Raw genomic sequence first — 19,488 nt, forward strand, 5'->3', positions numbered from 1 at the left:
GCCGACGTGGACGCAGCTGGGGAAGATGGCGACGGCAGTTCCCGAAGAAAAACCAACGCCCAAGGAAGTCGCCTTCTGGCTACTTTTATGCGCATAGTCTTCTTTTATGACTGCGTGGCGTCATCGTGGCGTGATTGGGCTAAGCCTCGCTGGCCAGGTCACCCCTGAAGAAGAGTTTTTATTTTCTGGTTAAATAAAGCTTTTCATTGTCGTGGAAGTACCGTCAAAATAGTGCTTCAAGTCATGTAGTGAAGTTCAAATTGAATCACCTTTATTGTTATTGTAATGCTTAACAAAATTGGAATGGTACAAAATAAGAGAAGGAAAACATAAACAATGATCATGTGCAGTGTTTTTTTGGGGGGGTCTGCGAGTCTGCATTTTGTAGCACTATTATCATTTTACATGATACCAGTAGAATAGATTTGTCACATTTAGATTTTTTTTTTGCTGCAAAAACCCCAGTTTGAGAACCGCTGGTAAACGGTGACTGGCACAGAATAATTTCTTCTTCCACAGAGACAAAAGGCATATAGACGTAACGTATACGAATACCCACTGAAAACACATTTACGTGTGTAAAATGTATTTCGGAGCACATTATGATCATGCTGAGGGAGAAAGCAATAACTATTTGTGGAAAAATGAATGCCAGCCAACTTAAATACATTAAAAGATGGGGACTAAATTAATCAGGCCACCGCAATGCTCAAAGATACAGTTGATTAATTTAATATGCAACAGATGAACAGCTGCGTCAACATATACTTGAAAATCGATATCCATTTTTGAATTTTGATGTATGATGTGCACTTTAAAATTTTTTATTTCGGATTTTAGTTCTTGATGAGTGTAAATCGAGCTTTTGCTAGAACAACAACAAAATGAACCCTCGATATCGGTCGAGAAGCACAATCGATGCACAATACATAATGGACGTGAATCCAAACAAAACATTAGCAGCATTTATGAAATGGCAAATCAAAAAGTGACTTACGTAATGCGCAATAATTTTTAAATGTACTTAGTGTGTTAATATTCATAATCATTTAGAGTCTCTATACAATTAGCCTTCACGTTAATAATTAAAAAGGACCAAAATAAAGATGAGCGACATCGTTGACGCTTTGACGATGGGCGCGGCTGACTTCTTGACACGAGGCCCGGTGTAAATGTAAGGATGTTCCTGGAACAAAAAGAAAAATGTTCAAAAGCGACCTTTCCCTTCACAGAGACAAAAATATCCAACGCGCATCCCTACTTTTGGCGGGCAGATGAGTTCAATTGGCTCGGAGAAGCTGTCAATCATCTGCTTCTCGCCGTCGGGCTGGAACTGAAGGCAAAAGACAATTCAGCTCGAGGGTAACGTGACAAATATGCAATCATAATAATAGTCAATGTTAATATACACATGTATGGAAACAGCAAAGAAACCAAAAGACTTTGTTTTGAGATCTGTGATTTTAACACCGAAATCGTGATGTGCAATGGATATCGTTTCAGCTGAAGCGAGAGGTCACCATGTTGTTCCACAGTCCCTTGGCCAGCTCCTCGTGACCTTTGACCGTGAAGTGGAAACAGTCGGCCGCGAAGAAGCTCGAGTCCACCGAGCCGTCCTGTCGAAGAGCATCAGAGACTCAAACGCGGCACAAAGCGTGTGTGCGAGCGTGCGCGCGTACGTGCGTGACCTACAGGCAGTCTTGGCGGTCCCGCCTTCTCCAGGAAAGGTTGCAGAATGACGGCAAAGTCCCGCTTGAAGAAGCGCTGGCCCTGTAGAAGCTTCTGGAGCTTTGTCTGGAAGCATCGGACCACAACTTGTGACCAGCGCGACGTCACGTGGACTTCCGCGTACACGCGCGATTCGCGTCGCCCCTTTCACAGCACTTTTTTTCACCGTGGCGTTGTTTGTTTTTAAGTGACGGAACGTGATGTGGTGAGATGTTGACCTGGAAAAGGACGTTGAGCTCCACCAGCTCCTTCAGCTCGGCAGAGTTTTCTCCAGGCCGAACGAGGCACGAGCAGAAACGCCTGCCGTCACACGAGCGCGCCACGTCATCGTCCGTGTCGCCAGCAGAGGACGGGAAGCGCTCGGTCGAACAAAGCGGTTACCTTTGAAGCCGACAGCCCAGCGTGGGCTTGTGGACGTCTCTGAGGGGCTTCATGGGGGGGATCTGCACCACGTTCACGATGGTCCTCGGAATCTGGAGCAACACAACGACGTCTCCCATATAAGCAGACATCTTCGAGCATCCGGGCGATGGCGCCGTGCTAAAAATAAACTCCTTTCATAATCCTTAAAGTGTCGTTTTTGGACTCGCTGACTTCCTGCTCCAACCGAAGACGTCATTTAAACTAGTTAGTCGTGCCGCTATTGAAACCGGACTTTTTTATAGTTAAGGCGTCATGAAATTGCAAAGTCTAAATGTGCATGATCTATAAGGGATATTAGACCATTTTCCCTTGGAATTATTCAATAAGGATTTGGTCTTGGGATTTTCAATGCGATATACTAACTAGTTAGAGGTGTAATCGCCATGGAAACCTGAGAGTTGTCTAAAAACCATTCGAACATGTGACTGACAAGTGGGTTTTTGTGGCCTATTACTTTGATTATCCTAAACAATAAATAGCACCGAATATTCCGAAAACGGAGGGACGGACGGATCCTGCGAAGACGACAGTTCCACTAGTTGGAGATGTAACCTGCATGAAGCCAGACACGCAAAACATTTCTTCCGTTGCCAATTACATTCGTTATCCGGCAAGAAATAGTGCTATGCTCACATTTGGGTTTTTGCCTGTGAAGACATGAACATGCCGCTCAGAGGTGTAATATAATATAATACAATATAATAAAACTCGGAAAATAAAATACTGAAACATCTTTCCGTGTCAAAACCAAGTCGGCTCCAGCAAAAAAGAAGGTTCAAGGTCTCACTGTCCCAAGAGTTTCGAAGCACCCGAGGCTTCGGAATTCTGCCTAGCAACAAACGGGTCAACAGGATCTGAGCAATTCCGTTCATTTGCGCCACAGAAAAAAAATGTCTTCAAATATGCACGGGGGAGAAGATTATTAACCATTCAATATTATTTTTCTTCATAAAATCTGACCTGGTTCATCATCATGTCGAGAGCTTCGGTCATGTAGCGGATGAAATTGTCAGCGGAGAAGAGAGTCTGTGGACAAATTCCACTTTTGAAACACATTCTAAAATGCTGCATTATAAATTTCATGTCTTTTGCAAAACTACCTGTATACCTGTAAAACGTTGCGTAAATGCTGAGACGATGTCATCACGCTGAAATACCAAATAAGGACATTCGGTAAGGCCCGCAAGAGTCATCACAACCGGACAGAAACGCTGAAGAAGCAACATAACAACAACTGGACGACGCGATTTCTGCTCAAGTTGCGTGGAAATGCTGAATGGAATCAAATGGAAAAGGGGCCATTTTGAAGTTTTCACAATGTGGGAAATATTTTGTGAGAAGCAGTCAAGAAATGTTGAAATATGGCATTTTTTCATATGGAAAACGGAAATTTTACTGGGAGAATGTGGAATTTGGCCAAGGTAGGAATGTGAAAAATATTTTCTAAAATATAAATATAAATATAATATAAAATATTTTTTTACCGTGGAAATATGTACTATTTGAGTGGAAAATTAGGCTCATGTGAGAATTTTTGGAATGTGGAAAATATTTTGGAGTTTGAATCTGTCAAGAACTTGTGAAGGAAGATGGAATCATGTAGAATTTGTCTTAATGTGGGACATTTCATGTGGAATTTGGGGAATTTGGAATGGTCTGAAGTGGTCAAAAAATGTTGAAGGAGGATGGAGTCATGTAGAATACATCTTAATGTGGGAAAATTTGAACATGGACTAATGCAATTTGGGTAATGTGGGACTTTTTGAAATGTGTTTTTAAGACGTTCTGAGTGAGATGAACATTTTGATTTTGGAATGGCAATGATGTGGAATGAATGGCAAATTTGGGGGTGAAAAATGTGCAATTACGGAAAATGTGGGAATTTGGGTAATGTGAAAAATAGAAGCCCGCGAGGCGTGAATGTTGTGACTATTTCGAAGTTGGAATGGTTTGAATCGATCGAGAAATGAATGTCGTTGAACGGCAAAAATGGGCGAAATAAAATGAATAGAGCCTTTGCCATTCCCGCAATGATTTAAGGAAAATGTTGCAAATGTGCCCTCGAGTGGCTTTGAGCAGCGTGGTCCATGACATCGGTGCAACGTGATTGGACGCTTTGACTGGACACAATCAACAAAGCAAATGAGCATTAGCGTCAAATAAATGGATCCTCTGGCCTTGTTTTTGCAGTAGTCGCAGATGTCGTTCATGCCGATCAGCACGGTCACCACCTTCCAGTCCTCGTCGAAGCTCAGACCCTGAAAGAAAAGTACCAAGTCCCTTCCAAAACAATTCAAAATATTTGTCAACCCATCAGATAGAAGATGTGAGACGTACCGGATACGACTTGAAGGTTTTAATCATGTGTCGAATCTGACCTGACATGTTCCTACCGTGCAGAGAAAACACAAACACACATATTCATGTCTAAATATACATTCCTTTAATTGTATCCATTTTCTCTTTTCAAGGACAACATTCGTATTTCTGGCAGGATCATGAACTGTTTTTTGCTAGGCACTTATTCACAGTAAGCCTTCTATAAAAAAATAAAAAATAAATTAAAAAATTTAAAAAAAACACCACCAAATACAGTGACTATAAATTTTTGACATACAATAGTAATTTTAGTTGTTCATATTTTTGTTGAATTTTATTTTATATATATATATATATATATATATATATATATGTGTGTGTGTGTGTGTTGCAGTGGAAACAGTTGTACAGCTGCTTGTTGCAAGGCAGAATTGACAGTATGCACTAGCACACACACACACACTTATTTATTTAATTATTTATTCATTCATTTATTTATTTATTTTTTAAACAGGGCAAACTGTCAATTCGGCCTAGCAACAAGCAAATCCTGCCAGAGAAAACCCCCAAATACGCTTCAGTGAAATCTTTAACTATACTTCCAACGAACAAGTCTCAAGTGTATATGAACGAAATGTACTTGCAGCGTGTTGTGTCCCGTCACAGCGAAGTTGAAGCCCGTCTGGTTGACGGTGGATGGCCGCCCGTGAAAGGTGGCGAACGGCGACGGGCCCAAAAGATTCTTGTTGAACACTTTCAAAATGTCTTCAATGTGACAGATTAAGTAGCTAGGTCACTTAAGGAAGCTAACCACCGGACAGCTTTTTAGATTTCTTCCACAAAGAACACATTTGTGACATACATTAAGCTCTTAAAAGCGAGAGAGAGAAAACAATGAATATTTAGGTTTGTATTCACCACATGTTAGCCTGAGCCTTAAATGTGTTTGTAATGCTTTTCAAAGTGACATACTTGCCAAGGTGATGACATTTGGATAAGTTCCATATCCTCCGATGCTGCAGAGAGACCACAATGAAAACATCCCGCTGTCATTTATTGATGAATTATCACTGAAGTACGGAAGCGTATTGCATTTGCTTGGATTTAAAAAAAAAAATCCTGTTTTTCTGAGTCATTTTTTTGAGGGCTTTGTTTTTTTGGAATATTGTTTTCTGTTTTTCTGGCTAATTATTTTTCTGTCTAATTTCCCCCCCTGTTTTATGTTGTAACTGTTTTTCTGAGTAATTACGCCGCCCCCCCCCCCTATTTTTCTGACATTTTTTTCCTAATGACTAATAACAATACCATCTATGTGACTCAAAGACCGGGGTATCTCCCAGTGTCTTAAACCCAGAAAAAATTAGTCAGAAAACGGGAAAAAATTGTCATAAAACAGGGGGGGAAATAGACAGTAAAAACTGAGAAAAATACTCAGACAAACAGAAAAAGAATATTAAAAAAAACAAAGCTGTCAAAAAAAATACTCATAAAAACAGGATTTTTTGGTTTGTTTTGAACCCAAGTGAATGCAATGAGCTGGTGTAGCTAGCGAAATGTGCGCTTACCTCCAAGAAAGTTGGCGGAACTCGAAGGGAATGGACAGAATGCTCGAGCCGTTCGCGCCGATGCCCGTCTGGAAATCGAAAATGGGGCGTGTCGATCATTAGGGGAACCTCTGCGATGGTGCGCGGGCTCCCTCTAGCGCTACGCCAATGAATCGCTGCCCAAGTGCAGTTCAGTTGGGTTTTTTTACCTTTGAAATTCAATACTTTTGCGCTTAATCTTCAAGAACTATTTGTTTTTCAACTTTTATTTAGATAGCATTTTTATTTACCTTTTATGTGCAATATATTTTAATTTTTTTGCTTGCAACAGGTTGACTGTCAAGTTACATATTTTTTCTTATATTTTGACTTTATTCTCATAAATTGCAAATGTGTTTCACGCAATAAAGATTTTATTGTTGTTTAATAAAAAACAAATTCTTGGCGTATTCAATCTTTAGTCTGATTTTTTATTTTCCACATAGTATTGAGACTTCATTCTTGTACACCTTGTGGTGTTGTTTTTCCCATATCATCAAAACTTTGTCATATACTTTATCTTCTCCTTAAAATGTTGACTTTGTTCTTGGACAATTCTGTCTTTCGTCTTGTAATATTACACCTTTAGGAATACCACCCCTGTCTCGTTTTTGATCAATAATTTGGCCTACGCCGCTCATGTATTTGAAAGCTATAATGTTTTTGGTTTTCACCCAAGCCACTACTAGAGAAGATGACACAATGCTGGTTAAGCCATTCAGCTCCTCTAACATCTTGCTGTGTTTGTCAGCATCTTATTTTGGGATATTTAGTGAATGCCCTATTCATTTCCCGCACTGAAGATGATTCTGATTCTGATTCTGATACTTAAGGCAAAAAAAACGTACTGGCATCGGTGTGGGAAAAAAGTGCTATCGAGCATCCCTACTTGAAATGATAGCGACCACTTTTTTGAAACTCTTCCCCCCCAAAAGGACATTGAACTCACCGTCAACGAGTCTCCTAGAGCGGCGATGACTTTGACGTCAGCGGCTTTGACGAAGTCCACTAACATTGGAGGTTGCCGGTTACTAACAATTGTTCCATTTGTCATGTTTCGGTGTCTGACCTGAGGTGGGAACGCTGAGAGAGGGACTCATCGCGTCGGGGCAGCTGAAGGGAGGATGCAGGAAATCTTCCTGCAAGAAAAAGCACACCTCCATTTGGGATGGATAGGGCTGAGCTGCAGCCCATCCCGGTTGACTTTTGGCAAAAGGTGTGCGACACACTTGAAAAAAAGCAACTTCCTGTGATGTAAACAGTCGCCAACAGTTTTTGGGTTTGAAAAAAAAAGCTCTTTTAAAATCCATTTTGATTCTCCGGCTTTCAACCCAGTTGAAGACTCGGCCTCTGTTTTTCTCTTTGTTTATGTTTGAATTGTTTATATTTCCTAAAAGTTTGTCTCTTATTTGCGTGCAAGACGTTGTTTTCAGCTGTGGCTGTATTTAAAGCGCTTTATAAATAAAGTGGAGTTCAGTAAACAGTCAGAAACTGTCCACTTTACCTGGTTTATGGCCTCCTCTGCTTCTATAAAGCTTGCACACACACACACACACACACACACACAATATTTCATTTACAATGCAGCAAACATTATTATTATTTTTTAAATCCCTGGAAAAACATTCCAGCGAAGTACTTACCGGGTGCGTGACATGTGATCCAAATGAAATGAAAAGTCCAGATGGCGAACAGTGCAGACGATGATGGCCACATGCTGCTGCTTGGCAAGTGACAAATGTACAAGTGTAAAAGTACTTTTAGCAGTGATGACGACTCATTAATATGACCTTTGAACTAGCCTCTTCTACCATGAGTGACTAATATGACACTTTTACTGTACACTATATCATACGCTCAAGTCATTATGTTCAGTTGTTAAGTGATCGTTTAACACTGCACACCAGTTGATCAATAATATGAGTGTTTGAAAGCAGTTTAACACATATACTTAATGGCCTTAAGTTATATATCGTTTTGTTAGCACTTGGCTATCCTAAAGTGGCAGGCGGTGAGAACTTTTGTACTTTCGGCTCCTTCAAAACCAATCGAATACAAAACAAGGCACAAACTCCACACAGGCCGGGCCTGGATTTGAACCCCGCAACCTCACAGCCGTGAGGCGGATGCGCTAACATCATTTGCTATTTATATTTTTGTCTTAGAAAATGTGTTTTGAATCCCATTTTTCAAATCAAAGAAAAAAAATTACTGTGAAATCTTATTTAAGAAAAAAACAATAATCATACATTATTAAAATAATACTGATATCGAAGTTGCAATTTGTGCAGTTTTGATGACATTCATTTATTCTTAATAAAAAATAAAAAATAATAATTCAAGACACATTGAACAAGCTATTTTTTTATTCATTATTTCTTTTTATTTGAGGTTGCCTAATAACAAAAGTGAAAAAAAAAAAGCTATTTGGTTCATTCACGTGTATGCATAATTCATTTTTACGCCTGGTCCTGTGTATGAATCATAATTCATGTGATATGTGGTGGTCACATGAATTAAATGTTGTCTTTTTTGTTGTCAGGCTCGCATCAAAAAGATTATGCAGAAGAACACAGAGGTGGGAAGGATTGCCATGGCGGTGCCTGTGATCATCTGTATCCTTTATGTTAGCGTCCTTTGACTGCGTTTTAACACTTTCGGCATGAATTACAATGGAACCCAAGAAGTCTAGAAATCATCCGTTTTTGCGTTTTCTTTCTATACTTGGATGACAGCTAATAATGTGAATATGTGACACGAAACAAGCTTTTATGATGGCGTTGTGGGCTAAAAACGGGGGTCACCGCTTTCTAAATCAGAAGGGCCAGCACACATCCGTCCGTGATGTCCAAAAATGACTCCGGCCCCAGTCATATTTCCCGTCCAAATATTGTGGAAGATAAAACGACGCTATTACTGTTATTTGGCAAAATCTTTGTACCTTTGGAAAAGAAATAAAAGCCATCTTTTTCGCTCCGTACCGGTCAGCTGAAAATCGGATCGGGACATCCCCAACTGCTACTATTGATTATATTTAGCGTAAGCAAAATGGAGGGAAAACAAAGAAATGGCCACTGTTTTATCCTCGGCTAGCATATTTCCATTTCCTATGGGGACGAATAGCGGATTGTGTTTGACCTCGGGGCTTGCCAGTGTATGAATTATTAATGAGCACAAGAACACTGTTGAGGCGCTGACGTCCTGAACCGAAGGCCAGCTCGAGTTCTCGAGATGTTCCTCAAGTCTCTGCTCACCGAAACCCGCTCGATCACCGAGGCCGACCTCAGCGGCGTCGTGTCCGTCGCGCACGTGTGAGTCGTGCGCATCTTGTCGCCGGGGTTAGGTAACCGTGGCAACTGGGGTCAGCGCCAATCCACGTGTGTGTTTGTAGAAAGCGGTGCATGGAGTCGCAGAAGCTCTTCCGCTTCCTTAAGGATGCGGCGGCGAGATTCACGTCGCCGAGCGCACGGGACAACAGAGGTCTGAATGTGTGGCCAGCATACACGTGAGGGGATTGACGAACACCATTTCCACTCTTTTATTCCTAAACTCGTCAACCGAGGTGGAACTGATGTGATTTGCGGGACCAAAGCACCTGAAAAAAGAGCGAAAGTGGAAGAGGCGACGCCTCCAGCTCTAGCGTAAATAATTCACGCTCAAATTCGTTCCTCCCGACTCTCATATTGTATTACGCATTATCATCAGGATGTCGGCTTTCATGGTGTTTATGTCCGAGCTTTTGGTTTCATGACGAGTCAAACTTTGCCGCCGTGCTGCACCCACGCGCAAAAACGCAAATGTTTTAGAATGTAGCCTCGTGCACATGCTTCACATTTCAAAGCCCATTTGACAATTTCCACTGCGCATTTGCTGCAATTGTCTTGAAAAGATCTGTCTGTTAATGCTGGCCTCATGTAAATCAATGAATGTTTGAAGTGGTTCGGTTCGGGACCGGACCAAAAGTGTTGTGCGCAGGCCCCCTTTCAATGGCTGCGCATGGACACCCGAGGAGAGTTGAATTTGTAAAGCACCTAGTGGCATTTTTAAACCGGCAAACCTTGTGGTGTGTGCAAAAGAGGCACTCCAATGTCAATTAAGATGAAAGGCACACAAAGCGTACGCAGTGATTGGTTTATTGACATCACGTCGTCGGCATGAAAAGGTATAAATAGATCAACCCCGCGGTGGAACTGTTCTGTGCGATGGCATCGTTTCCGCTTGCCAACGCTGGCTCCCCGCGCGACGCCTTCGCGAATGCCGGGACGTTACAGAACTGGCCGCGCTCGAGGCTTTGAGGATGAACGTGCACCGGCGCTGCATTAGTGGAGGCCAATTTGGCCGAGTGCTTCTTGTGAGGTTCCTCTGAACAACAAATACTCAAGAGGGACGAAACTAAAGGAAGAGAACGACACAAACAAACAGTCCTCGCTGACTTCACGCCAAGATGTCATCGATCGTGGTGGTGGTGATGATGATGATGATGATGATGAGTCAAAAAGCAAAGCAACAAACAAAAAGGAGGTCTCAGAAGAGTCGCGCGCCGAAGCCGAAAGTCTGTTTGATGGCCTCGAAGTAAAACCTGCGCCAGCCGTCCTTGGTCCAGTCCTCGTCGTCGTCGGGAACGCCGCGACAGTCCACGCGCAGTTCTGTCTCGCTGCTGCGGTCCACGAACGTCAGCGTCACCGTCGCGTAGTGCTCTGAGACGGACGCCGATCAATCAATAAACAGACGACAGTCACTCATTCGCCGCCGGCCGTGTTCCACGCATTTGGACTCATTTTTCAAGAGCCGCAGAATAGATCATGAGCAACACCCCGACCAAAAAGACGTTTACAAACTAAATGTACGACAAACGAAGTTCCTGGAAAGTTGGGCGAACGTGGTGCTATGCGGTCATTTGTTTCTTATTTCCCGCCAGGTTGTTTTTTTCCTTTTGTTGGCAGGGAACAATGCTTAGTGGTGGTTTATTCCTGCTTATTCAAATATTTTTAGGGGTTAAAAACAAAACTCAGAGGAAAATATTAGATTGTTTTCCCCCCCCAATGCAATTAATATTGGGTTAGCGTTAATCATCAGCGCATTTTCGCTATTGGCGGTCTGGCCTGTTAGCTATCCCCCGCAAATGGGGGGTTGGGCAACTGTAACATGGCTCATTGTTAACCATAGGATCTTTACTGGAACCTTTGTAGGACTTGGACCACAGGAGTCTAAATGTAGTTTTTGTAGGCCAAAAGAAGTCCCTGTTGGGGGCAGGTAGTACTTTGACCCCGAGGAACTACAATTACCAAGAAGTAATAGTTCATGGAACGTCATGTGGAACTATTGTGCCATTTGGACTTATTTCAGGAACTTTGGACGACCAATCGTGTGTTTGGACCGCCGGTACAATTTATCAGGAACCTTTGACTTCCAGGAAGCAGTGAAAGTTCTGGTGTCAGGTGACATACGTACCACAGGGCCAGTTGTTGTACCTCCACTTCATCACGATCTTCTGATCTCGCACCTACAACAAACAGTCGAGAACGTCAGAATGATAACAACAATAAGACAAGCTTTGTGTTCTTCGCGAAGATGTCACGTCTCACCAGCTCCGTGAATTGGCCAAGAACGTTTCCGCCCAGCAGTCGAAACATCCCCCCCTTCTCTCCGGCCACCGTGGCCGGCGCGTGCGTGAAGGCCTGAGTCATCTGCAGCGGCGACCACCACCACGTAAACATCAGCTTAACACTTCAGTGGATGCCAATACCGTTAACAGTTTGTGCTCAAGGACACATTTGATTGTAAAATGAACAAACGGGCCAGCCGAAGGTCCGCTAGCTTAAAGGGATGCTGTGTAACATTTTCACTTGTTTATTGGCTAACATAGATGGATGCGTTTATGATGCCCTCTGCTAATAATCGATACAATTTTAGTTTTATTTATACATAAGAGTGGTGACCCACTAGGGGAGCGCCATGACGGTCAGCCATCTTGAAACTTAAGTTGCCAAGCTTTCTCCTGGACAATATAGTCAACAACTTTTCCCCCCCCCATTCGTTTTTTTTTTTTTTTTTTTAGGCAGAGGCGTTGTTTGAGGTTATTTGATATACGACGGCTACCGTTGTCACAATACGTGTTTGAAAAACTGAGGGTCTAGAGTGCACTATTCATTTGGAGGCAATGCACAATAGCAACGCTATGTGTCCCTTTAATGCTAACAAACAATGGGAAACGGCATCGACGGGCTAGGGAAACTAGCAACGCGATAGCATTTCTATTCATTTCAATGGGGGAGGTGATATTTTATATCTAGTAATCCCTCACTACGTCGCACTTCACTTATTGCAAATTCAGTGCATTGCTCTTTTTTTTTTTAATTGAGCGATGTAGTTCGGTTACTCACCTGAACATCTCTGCTACAGTTAGCATTGTTAGCAATTTGACGATAGTGTGGCAGAAAAGACTCACATAAGGACAAACGGGCTCTTTTACTTTGTAGAAAAAGAAAACTTACTAAGTAAACTCAAGTCACACTTTTGTTAAGTCACCATGTTGCTCAGTGATTCTGTGAACATGACGGGAATGCCGCTGTTTAATACACAAGCCACAGTCAAGAGTTTTAGGGAATAAATTCACAAATCCCAAGCTCGTCCGACATCTAGCTAATGCGCACACTCGTAACAATGTGGACCGGAACAAACGCAAGAAAAGAGCAACGTTTAGGTTGATTTCCCCCAACTACAGTACTGTGGTTAAAAAGAGCATAGCAAAGAATTTGCGGAAGAAGCAGGACATGCCAGGCCTACTTCCCATGGAGCTTTGCGCTGCCTACATCGCCAAGACCGTCAGTGTGAGGCACAGTGCCTAATGCTTGAAGCAGGAAATAATTCAGGTCCATTACGTCCTCATGGAATGACATTTATGTCACTCAAGCAGAGTAACGCCACCTTTTGTGTCCATGTACTCATCTAGAGTGTGTGGATGGCGCTCTCAAGTGGACTAATAGAATACCTGCACCTCTGTAAAGTATCCCTCATTGGCATTGAGTGCATATGAGAAACCTTTATATTTATACAACCAATACAAAAATACTTGGTCGCTACTTTGAGGATTTCATCTACTGTGAGGGTTTTCCGGAACCTAAACCCAGCGATAAACGAGAGATTGGCGTTACGAGCGAGGCCATGGACCGACTTAAACTCGTAACTCAAGGCATCCTCCTACTATTTATAAGTGAGTAACTGATGATTAAGAAAATGGAAAAAGTTCCAAATGTATCAGTAGAATTGTTGAAACGCGGTCCAACTTCAGCGTGTCGCTCACCTCCTGGTTGACGAAGACTCTGTAGAGGTCTGCCGGGCTGGTGAGGAACGTTTCAGTCATGGTGAACTTGCACGTGGGAATCTTCACGCCCGTGTTGACCGCCGCCGCGCTGCTCGACGACGACGACGAAATCTGTCCCCAAAAAAACAAAAACAAAATGGAGTTAGCGCCTCTTCTTGTACAGATTACCCACAAAGACATCAACGATGTAGAGATTAACGTAGCCGACCCGAGTTTTGTCCGTCTTTGCTTTGGACTGAGAGGACTGCAGCTGCACCACACCGTTGGCCGTCGGCAGGATCATCCCCTGAGTGAACTCTGACCACGCACGGGAAAATAACACAATCTGCACTGAGACAGCAAGACTTCAGTCACGTCAAGGCATGAAAGTTGCGGACATTGAACGTTAGCTTCGGTTAGCCGTCTCCACGGCCTCCGAGCAACCAAATGAGGCTAACAGCTGTTAAGTGAAGCTGAGCTGCGACTGCGACTGCCGGACAATGTAAAACTTTAAGTTGGTGTTTTTAAAGGGGGTCTGGATTGGAAATATTAGACTGGAGATTTGGAGTATTTTGGCTTCTCATCAGTACCAAATGACACAAAATTCATTGTTTAGTCAGCCGATTTTGACACCAAGTGACATTTTAAGATCTTTAAACAGGGGATTTGGGTCGTAAGTGTCATTTTGGGAAATCTCATTGAAAACTTGCTTTGTAGCAAATGCACCCACTCTGCTGGGTGTTTAGCGTGAAAAGTGTGCGAAAGACTACTACAATTAAATATAGGATGAGCATGATCTGCAAATCATTGTATTTTGTTTTTATTTATGTTTAACAACGTCCCAACGTCATTGGAATTGTAAACAAAGCATACTTTCTAGGAAGCAAGTGACCCAAAAGCCATTTTTTTTTAAAGGGGAGTCTCGAATGCAACATCATCAGATGGCGATCTGTAGCATCTGTCATGTGGTTTGTAGCAGATAGACATTGATGGTAATCAACAAAATTCTATTATTTATTGTGTAGTATTTGTCTTACCAGCTAATTTTGACACATTTTTAACACTTCATTTTTATGCCTTATTTTGGGGAAATCGAATTGAAAACTTTTTCATAATAAGTTGATGTCTTGATTTGATTTTAAAAAGGCAACTTGCGTAAAACTAAGTGTAGAGGTAAAACAATTAACCCATTATCAAATTAATTGACAACTACTTTGATCATCAATTACGCGTGCAGAGACTTTGTTCTACCTTCAAATTGTCCAAATTCTCTGAATTACAAGCTCTCAACATTAAATATTCTCAGATTTCTGCAGTCCTCCGAAAAAAGCAGACTGATTATCTAGTGAATCAAAATAAGACATTGGCAAACATCATTCATTTATGTTTATGTTTGTGCATTTTCTGCACTGTCAATTTGAAAAAAAATATATATATATATATATATATATATATATATATTCTTTGATTAATTGGGGGGGGCAAATTAATCAATAGATGAATCGATTATTAACATAATCACGAGTTGTAGCGCTATCTGCGAGCAGTTGATAAGGAGCGAGTGACGGCAAAGTTGTGCCATGTAAAGGCTTTATTTCGAAAGGCTTTGTCTGACCTGATTTCAAGAAACCCACGTAGTTTCCCAGCGCCTGGCGGATGTTCTCGGCTCCTTTAGACTTCATCAGGTGGACCAGCGGTGTCTCTGGTTCGTCTTTGTTCAGCGAGACGCTAATCTACAAGAAAAATAGGAGGCCAACATAAGTGTCACCACTCTTGACCCCTACGCACTCCCCACGGACCCGGTAAACCCGGCCTTACATCCAGATCGTCCATATCGTTCTCGTCAGACAGATTAGGAATCTCCACGGATCCTTGGTATTTGATTCCTGCTTTTGACATTCCTGTTAAAACAAACAAATCAAAAATGTCCAAAAGTGAAGATTTTCTCCAGTTGACAACGTTTTGGATCAACGTCTCGGGCCTCTGACCGACCTGTCCAGGTTGCTTTAAGGTTCCACTCGTAGAAGAAGATGAGTTTCCCTTTGCGGTTGTTGATGGACGCTTCGCCCTCCACCTTGCTCACCTCGGTCACCTCGCAGCTTCCCTCGTCGTTCTCCACCCGCAGGCCCAGCAGAAGACTTTTTAACTTGTCCGACGACCAGCTCGTGGCGTCTCGTTCCGTCCTGAGGAGAAATGATCAATTGTGTCAAGTCCAATGTAGAGCGCGGTTTACGCTACATTCACGGCCGCTCGGGATGAAGAAACATCTCGCTCGGAGCCCACCTCGAGCGTTCCAGTTAAACGTAAAGCAAGAACGAGTTCAGCTTGTGAATGCATTCTACCTTCACGTGGAGATGTTTGTACAGTGTTTTGGGGCGCCCCTAGTTGTTGGCGTTGTGACTTTTAATACATCTGGAACCTGCAAGTTCCCAGGTTCCCGGAATGCAGCAACTCTTGGGGATTGGGCCAGAACATTCCAGAAGAAGTTGTTCCATCAAGTCGTCATGGCGATGCAGCGTGGTTGCCATAAAGAACCGACAAACAGGCAGGATTGATGGTGTTTGATGCCGACTGACATATTTGAATACTGAAGACAGCTCAATTAACGTTTGCATGTGATGACATGTGCTCATGATACCAATAAAGTACATCTATTATTAACACCTTATTACCTTTGTTATTATGGCTATTATCGATCATACAAAACATACAAAATTTTATATATATAAATGTTTCGTATTCCATTCATACTTACAGTATATTATTCTAATTTTACACTTAGTGACATGAAGACAAATAAAGCATTTGGTGACATAACAAGGGACAAAAATGGTCAAAATGGGCTCGCATTTGCTGTAGTGCTCACACAGATATGGTTGTGCACAGATAATTCATCATCATGGTCTTCAATCAAAATTCATTATTGAAACTTGCATAGAAAAAAATAATTCATTACAAGTTTCATCACCTGGCCACAATGTGCAATCTCTGTTTGACCCTTGACCACTATTTTTGTAAACCTGGGCCCTTTTCTTCCTATAATTATTTGAAGTTCATCAGTGTACGTTGTCTATTTCTGTGTTGGCAACTTTTCCAATGATACCAGCTTTTTGAAGAAGTAATTCAAGTTTGCATCTGATTCAACAAAAACGGTCACACCCATATTATGTGTGCATTTAGACTTTGGCCAAAAATTGGTGCATTTACACCGCTTTCTTTCTTTCTTTCTTTCTTTGCCTAAGAAAAACGATAGACTCGTCTTTGAAAAATGTGTCTGCTAATGTTGGACTCGTGTAAATCAATTCCTATTATTAACACCTTACTACGTATGCTGTTGTGTCACACACTATTAATCTGGAGACATTAGTAGCTCTCGTCAGGCGCAGAAGCCTCTTTTTTCCTTTCGTGCTCTTAGCATTAGCCGGCTAGCTCGCTAGCGTCCCGCTTTCTTCGCGCCTCACCAGTGCCAGTTGTTGACATTCGTGGCGTCTGCTCGCTCTTCCACGATCCAGCGAGGGTCTCCTTCGCCCCACTTGGCCATTTCTCAAATAAATCAAACGGACAGAACGCTCGTTCGCCGTCGCCGGTCGCCGGTGTGGTCGCACACACGTTGCTTCTAGAAGTCTCTGCCGGACGGCCCTGCGCGAGCGTTGTCTCGGCGAGCCGAGAATTTGCTGGAAACGGAAGTCGTCATAGTGGGAACGCCTCTTTCGCTCGGCGGCTCACACCGGATATTCGGAACGTCTCGCGACTTGTCTCTCACGGTGGTGAGTTGAAGGTTGAACGCGCCCATTTGGAGCTCCGTGCCGACGGCGACGCTATGCTAAGGATGTCAAAGTCGTCAGTGCGTTCCACGTGTGTGGACGGCAAGAAAAGCAAAACACCAAAGGATGCCGGTACACTGTGCTGCAAACGTTTGCGTAAAACGTCGTACAACTACGACAAGGGAATCGGGAGCTCCTTTTACGTTATTTTTTTATGCTTTGTGTCCATGCATTGCCTTGAATGGGAACTTCGACCTCCCCAACATGGCCGCCCCGTAGGCACGTCGGTTTTCGTATCTACGTTGTCTCTGCTCGCGACGTGTGTTAGGATTCCTACGTAGTTTCTCAGGGAGGACACGCCCTGCTCCAATATTACTGGCTCGGGGACACGCGCCGCTGCTGTATGATTGGTTGTTGTATCCCTGTAGAACACGCGCTACCGCATCCAGACTGGATAAGAAATAGCGACGTTAATGTTTCACACTAAGACGTAAGCCACCCTACTCCTAACCATAACCCATCCTAAACCACCTTAAGCCCTAACACTAGCCTTAAAGCTAACCATAACAAACGTCTTTGTTTTTATTCCGTACAAATGTGATACATATTTGGGACGGTGATCTCGTTACATTTGTGTAGCCTGCCCTTCCCGCAACACAGCTAATCATGTTCCAGTGGGGCGTGTCCTACCTAGAAACCACGTGGGAATCCTAATAACGCGCTCGAGACTCTCTTCCAAGATGGCTGCTCCCCTCCGTTCTGGAACATGTGCGATAAAATCCTTTTTTTGACGTTTTCAGTGTCATTAAATCACATTCGTATGGCGACGTAACCTCTTCATTCGATCATATAAATTGTGAGGGTCTACACGTATTTATTATTAAAAAAAGAATGCCAATGCTAACAGTGGCTAGGGAACTAGCTGTTGCTATGTGGACGAAAGTAGTTCATTGTAGACAGTGTTGAGTAGATGACTTTTGAAATGTAGTATGTTACAATAAGTTACCCGTTAGTTAGTAGTGTAACTATTTCAATTAATTTGTCAAAGTTAAAAAAAAACAACTAAATACATTTGATAACATTTTGATTACTTTTATCAATTTTGAATGAATGCAACAACAGAACCCTTGGATGTTTCCGTGAAAGAAACAAAAAAGATTAAAACCATAGATCATTATTTTGGCAACAACCACATAGTTGTTCTTTACACAAATAATAAACTGCTAACAAAACATCCATCCATCCATTTTCCGAACCGCTTCTCCTCACGCGGGTGTGCTGGAGCCTATCCCAGCTGTCTTTGGGCGGGTACACCCTGAACTGGTCGCCACCTGATCACAGGGCACATAGAAACAAAAAAAACATTCGCACTCACATTCACACCTACGGGCAATTTAGAGTCTGCGTGTTTTTGGGACGTGGGAGGAAACCGGAGTACCCGGAGAAAAATACACATATTACACATTTTCTCCCAGTAATATCATGGATTACAGTTACATAAATTTTGTAATTAAATTGCATAAGGTTGTGTGTAATTAGACACTTATAAATGTACTTAAATAAAAAAGTAAAGTAAATTGACATTTTTCAACCCAAAAATAAAATACATATAGTGAGATTTTTGTATCCCTCCAGATGATTGGCATGCTTTCTCTGGGGGCAACAATGGACAAAACAAACTCTAAAGTTGCCCGTAGGTGTGAATGTGAGTGCGAATGGTTGTTTGTTTAGATGTGCACTGCGATTGGCTGGCATCCAGTTCAGGGTGTACCCCGCCTCTCGCCCGAGGATAGCTGGGATAGGCTCCAGCACGCCTGCGACCCTAGTGAGGATATGTAGTAGGGAAAATTTGCCCACTGCCAAACGGTAGGGGGCTAACTAAAACTAGTCAAAAATGAGCAATCTATGACTATTTTCAGTTTGTTTTGGCAGTAGGCAAATAAATGTGATGGAAATATTATATGTTAAGGCTCAAATTTGACATAATTTACTGCCAGCGAGCTAGACTTCAATAATCTAGCTTTCTGAAAAACTAATTTGGTTCACCCAAAGCATTCCAGCACTTTTGAAAAAAAGAGTAAAGAAATATCATTTCCTATGAAAGATTATTCCCAGTTTAGATTTCCTTTGTTGTGATTGTACGACGTGTGCAACTGTACACAGCACAATGTTCAGGCTGATTTTCGACTGTGCCGTCCACAAACACGTAATGCGCTGGCAGGGTGCCCCCACTAGCTTAGCTACATGGAATGCGCCAACATGTTGCCCCCATTAGCTTAGCATCACTGTAGGCACGCGGCTCAAAAATATTTACGATGTCTATGACCAATGCCGCTCGACTCGCTTACTTCCGGTTCCGGTTGTAATA

General features: G+C 42.5%; 3 protein-coding genes across 5 annotated transcripts; 1 reads left to right on the top strand and 2 right to left on the bottom strand.

Annotated features, from left to right (window-relative positions):
- Positions 1-249: 249 nt before the first annotated feature.
- On the bottom strand, positions 250-7,783 carry LOC133487563 (phospholipase B1, membrane-associated-like). Its single transcript, XM_061794324.1, has 16 exons — positions 7,697-7,783; positions 7,558-7,588; positions 7,123-7,192; positions 7,003-7,061; positions 6,036-6,103; positions 5,443-5,486; positions 5,115-5,235; positions 4,489-4,540; positions 4,329-4,409; positions 3,112-3,177; positions 2,110-2,201; positions 1,947-2,028; positions 1,693-1,794; positions 1,521-1,616; positions 1,262-1,333; positions 250-1,186 (listed from the first exon to the last, which is right to left on the bottom strand). Exons 1-16 carry the CDS (start codon positions 7,708-7,710, stop codon positions 1,079-1,081), a joined length of 1,158 nt encoding a protein of 385 aa, XP_061650308.1. The 5' UTR covers positions 7,711-7,783; the 3' UTR covers positions 250-1,078.
- Positions 7,784-7,972: 189 nt separating this feature from the next.
- Positions 7,973-10,535, top strand: LOC133488222 (dr1-associated corepressor-like). The gene is made up of 4 exons (XM_061795847.1): positions 7,973-7,978; positions 8,596-8,668; positions 9,271-9,364; positions 9,445-10,535. Exons 1-4 carry the CDS (start codon positions 7,973-7,975, stop codon positions 9,560-9,562), a joined length of 291 nt encoding a protein of 96 aa, XP_061651831.1. The 3' UTR covers positions 9,563-10,535.
- ahsa1b (AHA1, activator of heat shock protein ATPase homolog 1b) lies at positions 10,171-17,131 on the bottom strand. Of its 3 annotated transcripts, XM_061795494.1 has the most exons (10): positions 16,818-17,090; positions 15,699-15,809; positions 15,349-15,539; positions 15,175-15,257; positions 14,972-15,089; positions 13,586-13,674; positions 13,357-13,488; positions 11,639-11,740; positions 11,505-11,556; positions 10,171-10,750 (listed from the first exon to the last, which is right to left on the bottom strand). In XM_061795494.1, exons 4-10 carry the CDS (start codon positions 15,253-15,255, stop codon positions 10,578-10,580), a joined length of 747 nt encoding a protein of 248 aa, XP_061651478.1. In that variant the 5' UTR covers positions 15,256-15,257; positions 15,349-15,539; positions 15,699-15,809; positions 16,818-17,090; the 3' UTR covers positions 10,171-10,577. The 3 variants fall into 3 exon arrangements, with proteins under 3 accessions (XP_061651478.1, XP_061651476.1, XP_061651477.1); XM_061795492.1 differs by lacking the exon at positions 15,699-15,809 and having other exon boundaries at positions 16,818-17,099; XM_061795493.1 differs by lacking the exons at positions 11,639-11,740; positions 15,699-15,809 and having other exon boundaries at positions 16,818-17,131.
- Between the last annotated feature and the right edge of the window lie 2,357 nt (positions 17,132-19,488).

Source organism: Phyllopteryx taeniolatus, chromosome 13, assembly GCF_024500385.1.
Source record: "Phyllopteryx taeniolatus isolate TA_2022b chromosome 13, UOR_Ptae_1.2, whole genome shotgun sequence".
Classification (NCBI taxonomy): domain Eukaryota; kingdom Metazoa; phylum Chordata; class Actinopteri; order Syngnathiformes; family Syngnathidae; genus Phyllopteryx; species Phyllopteryx taeniolatus.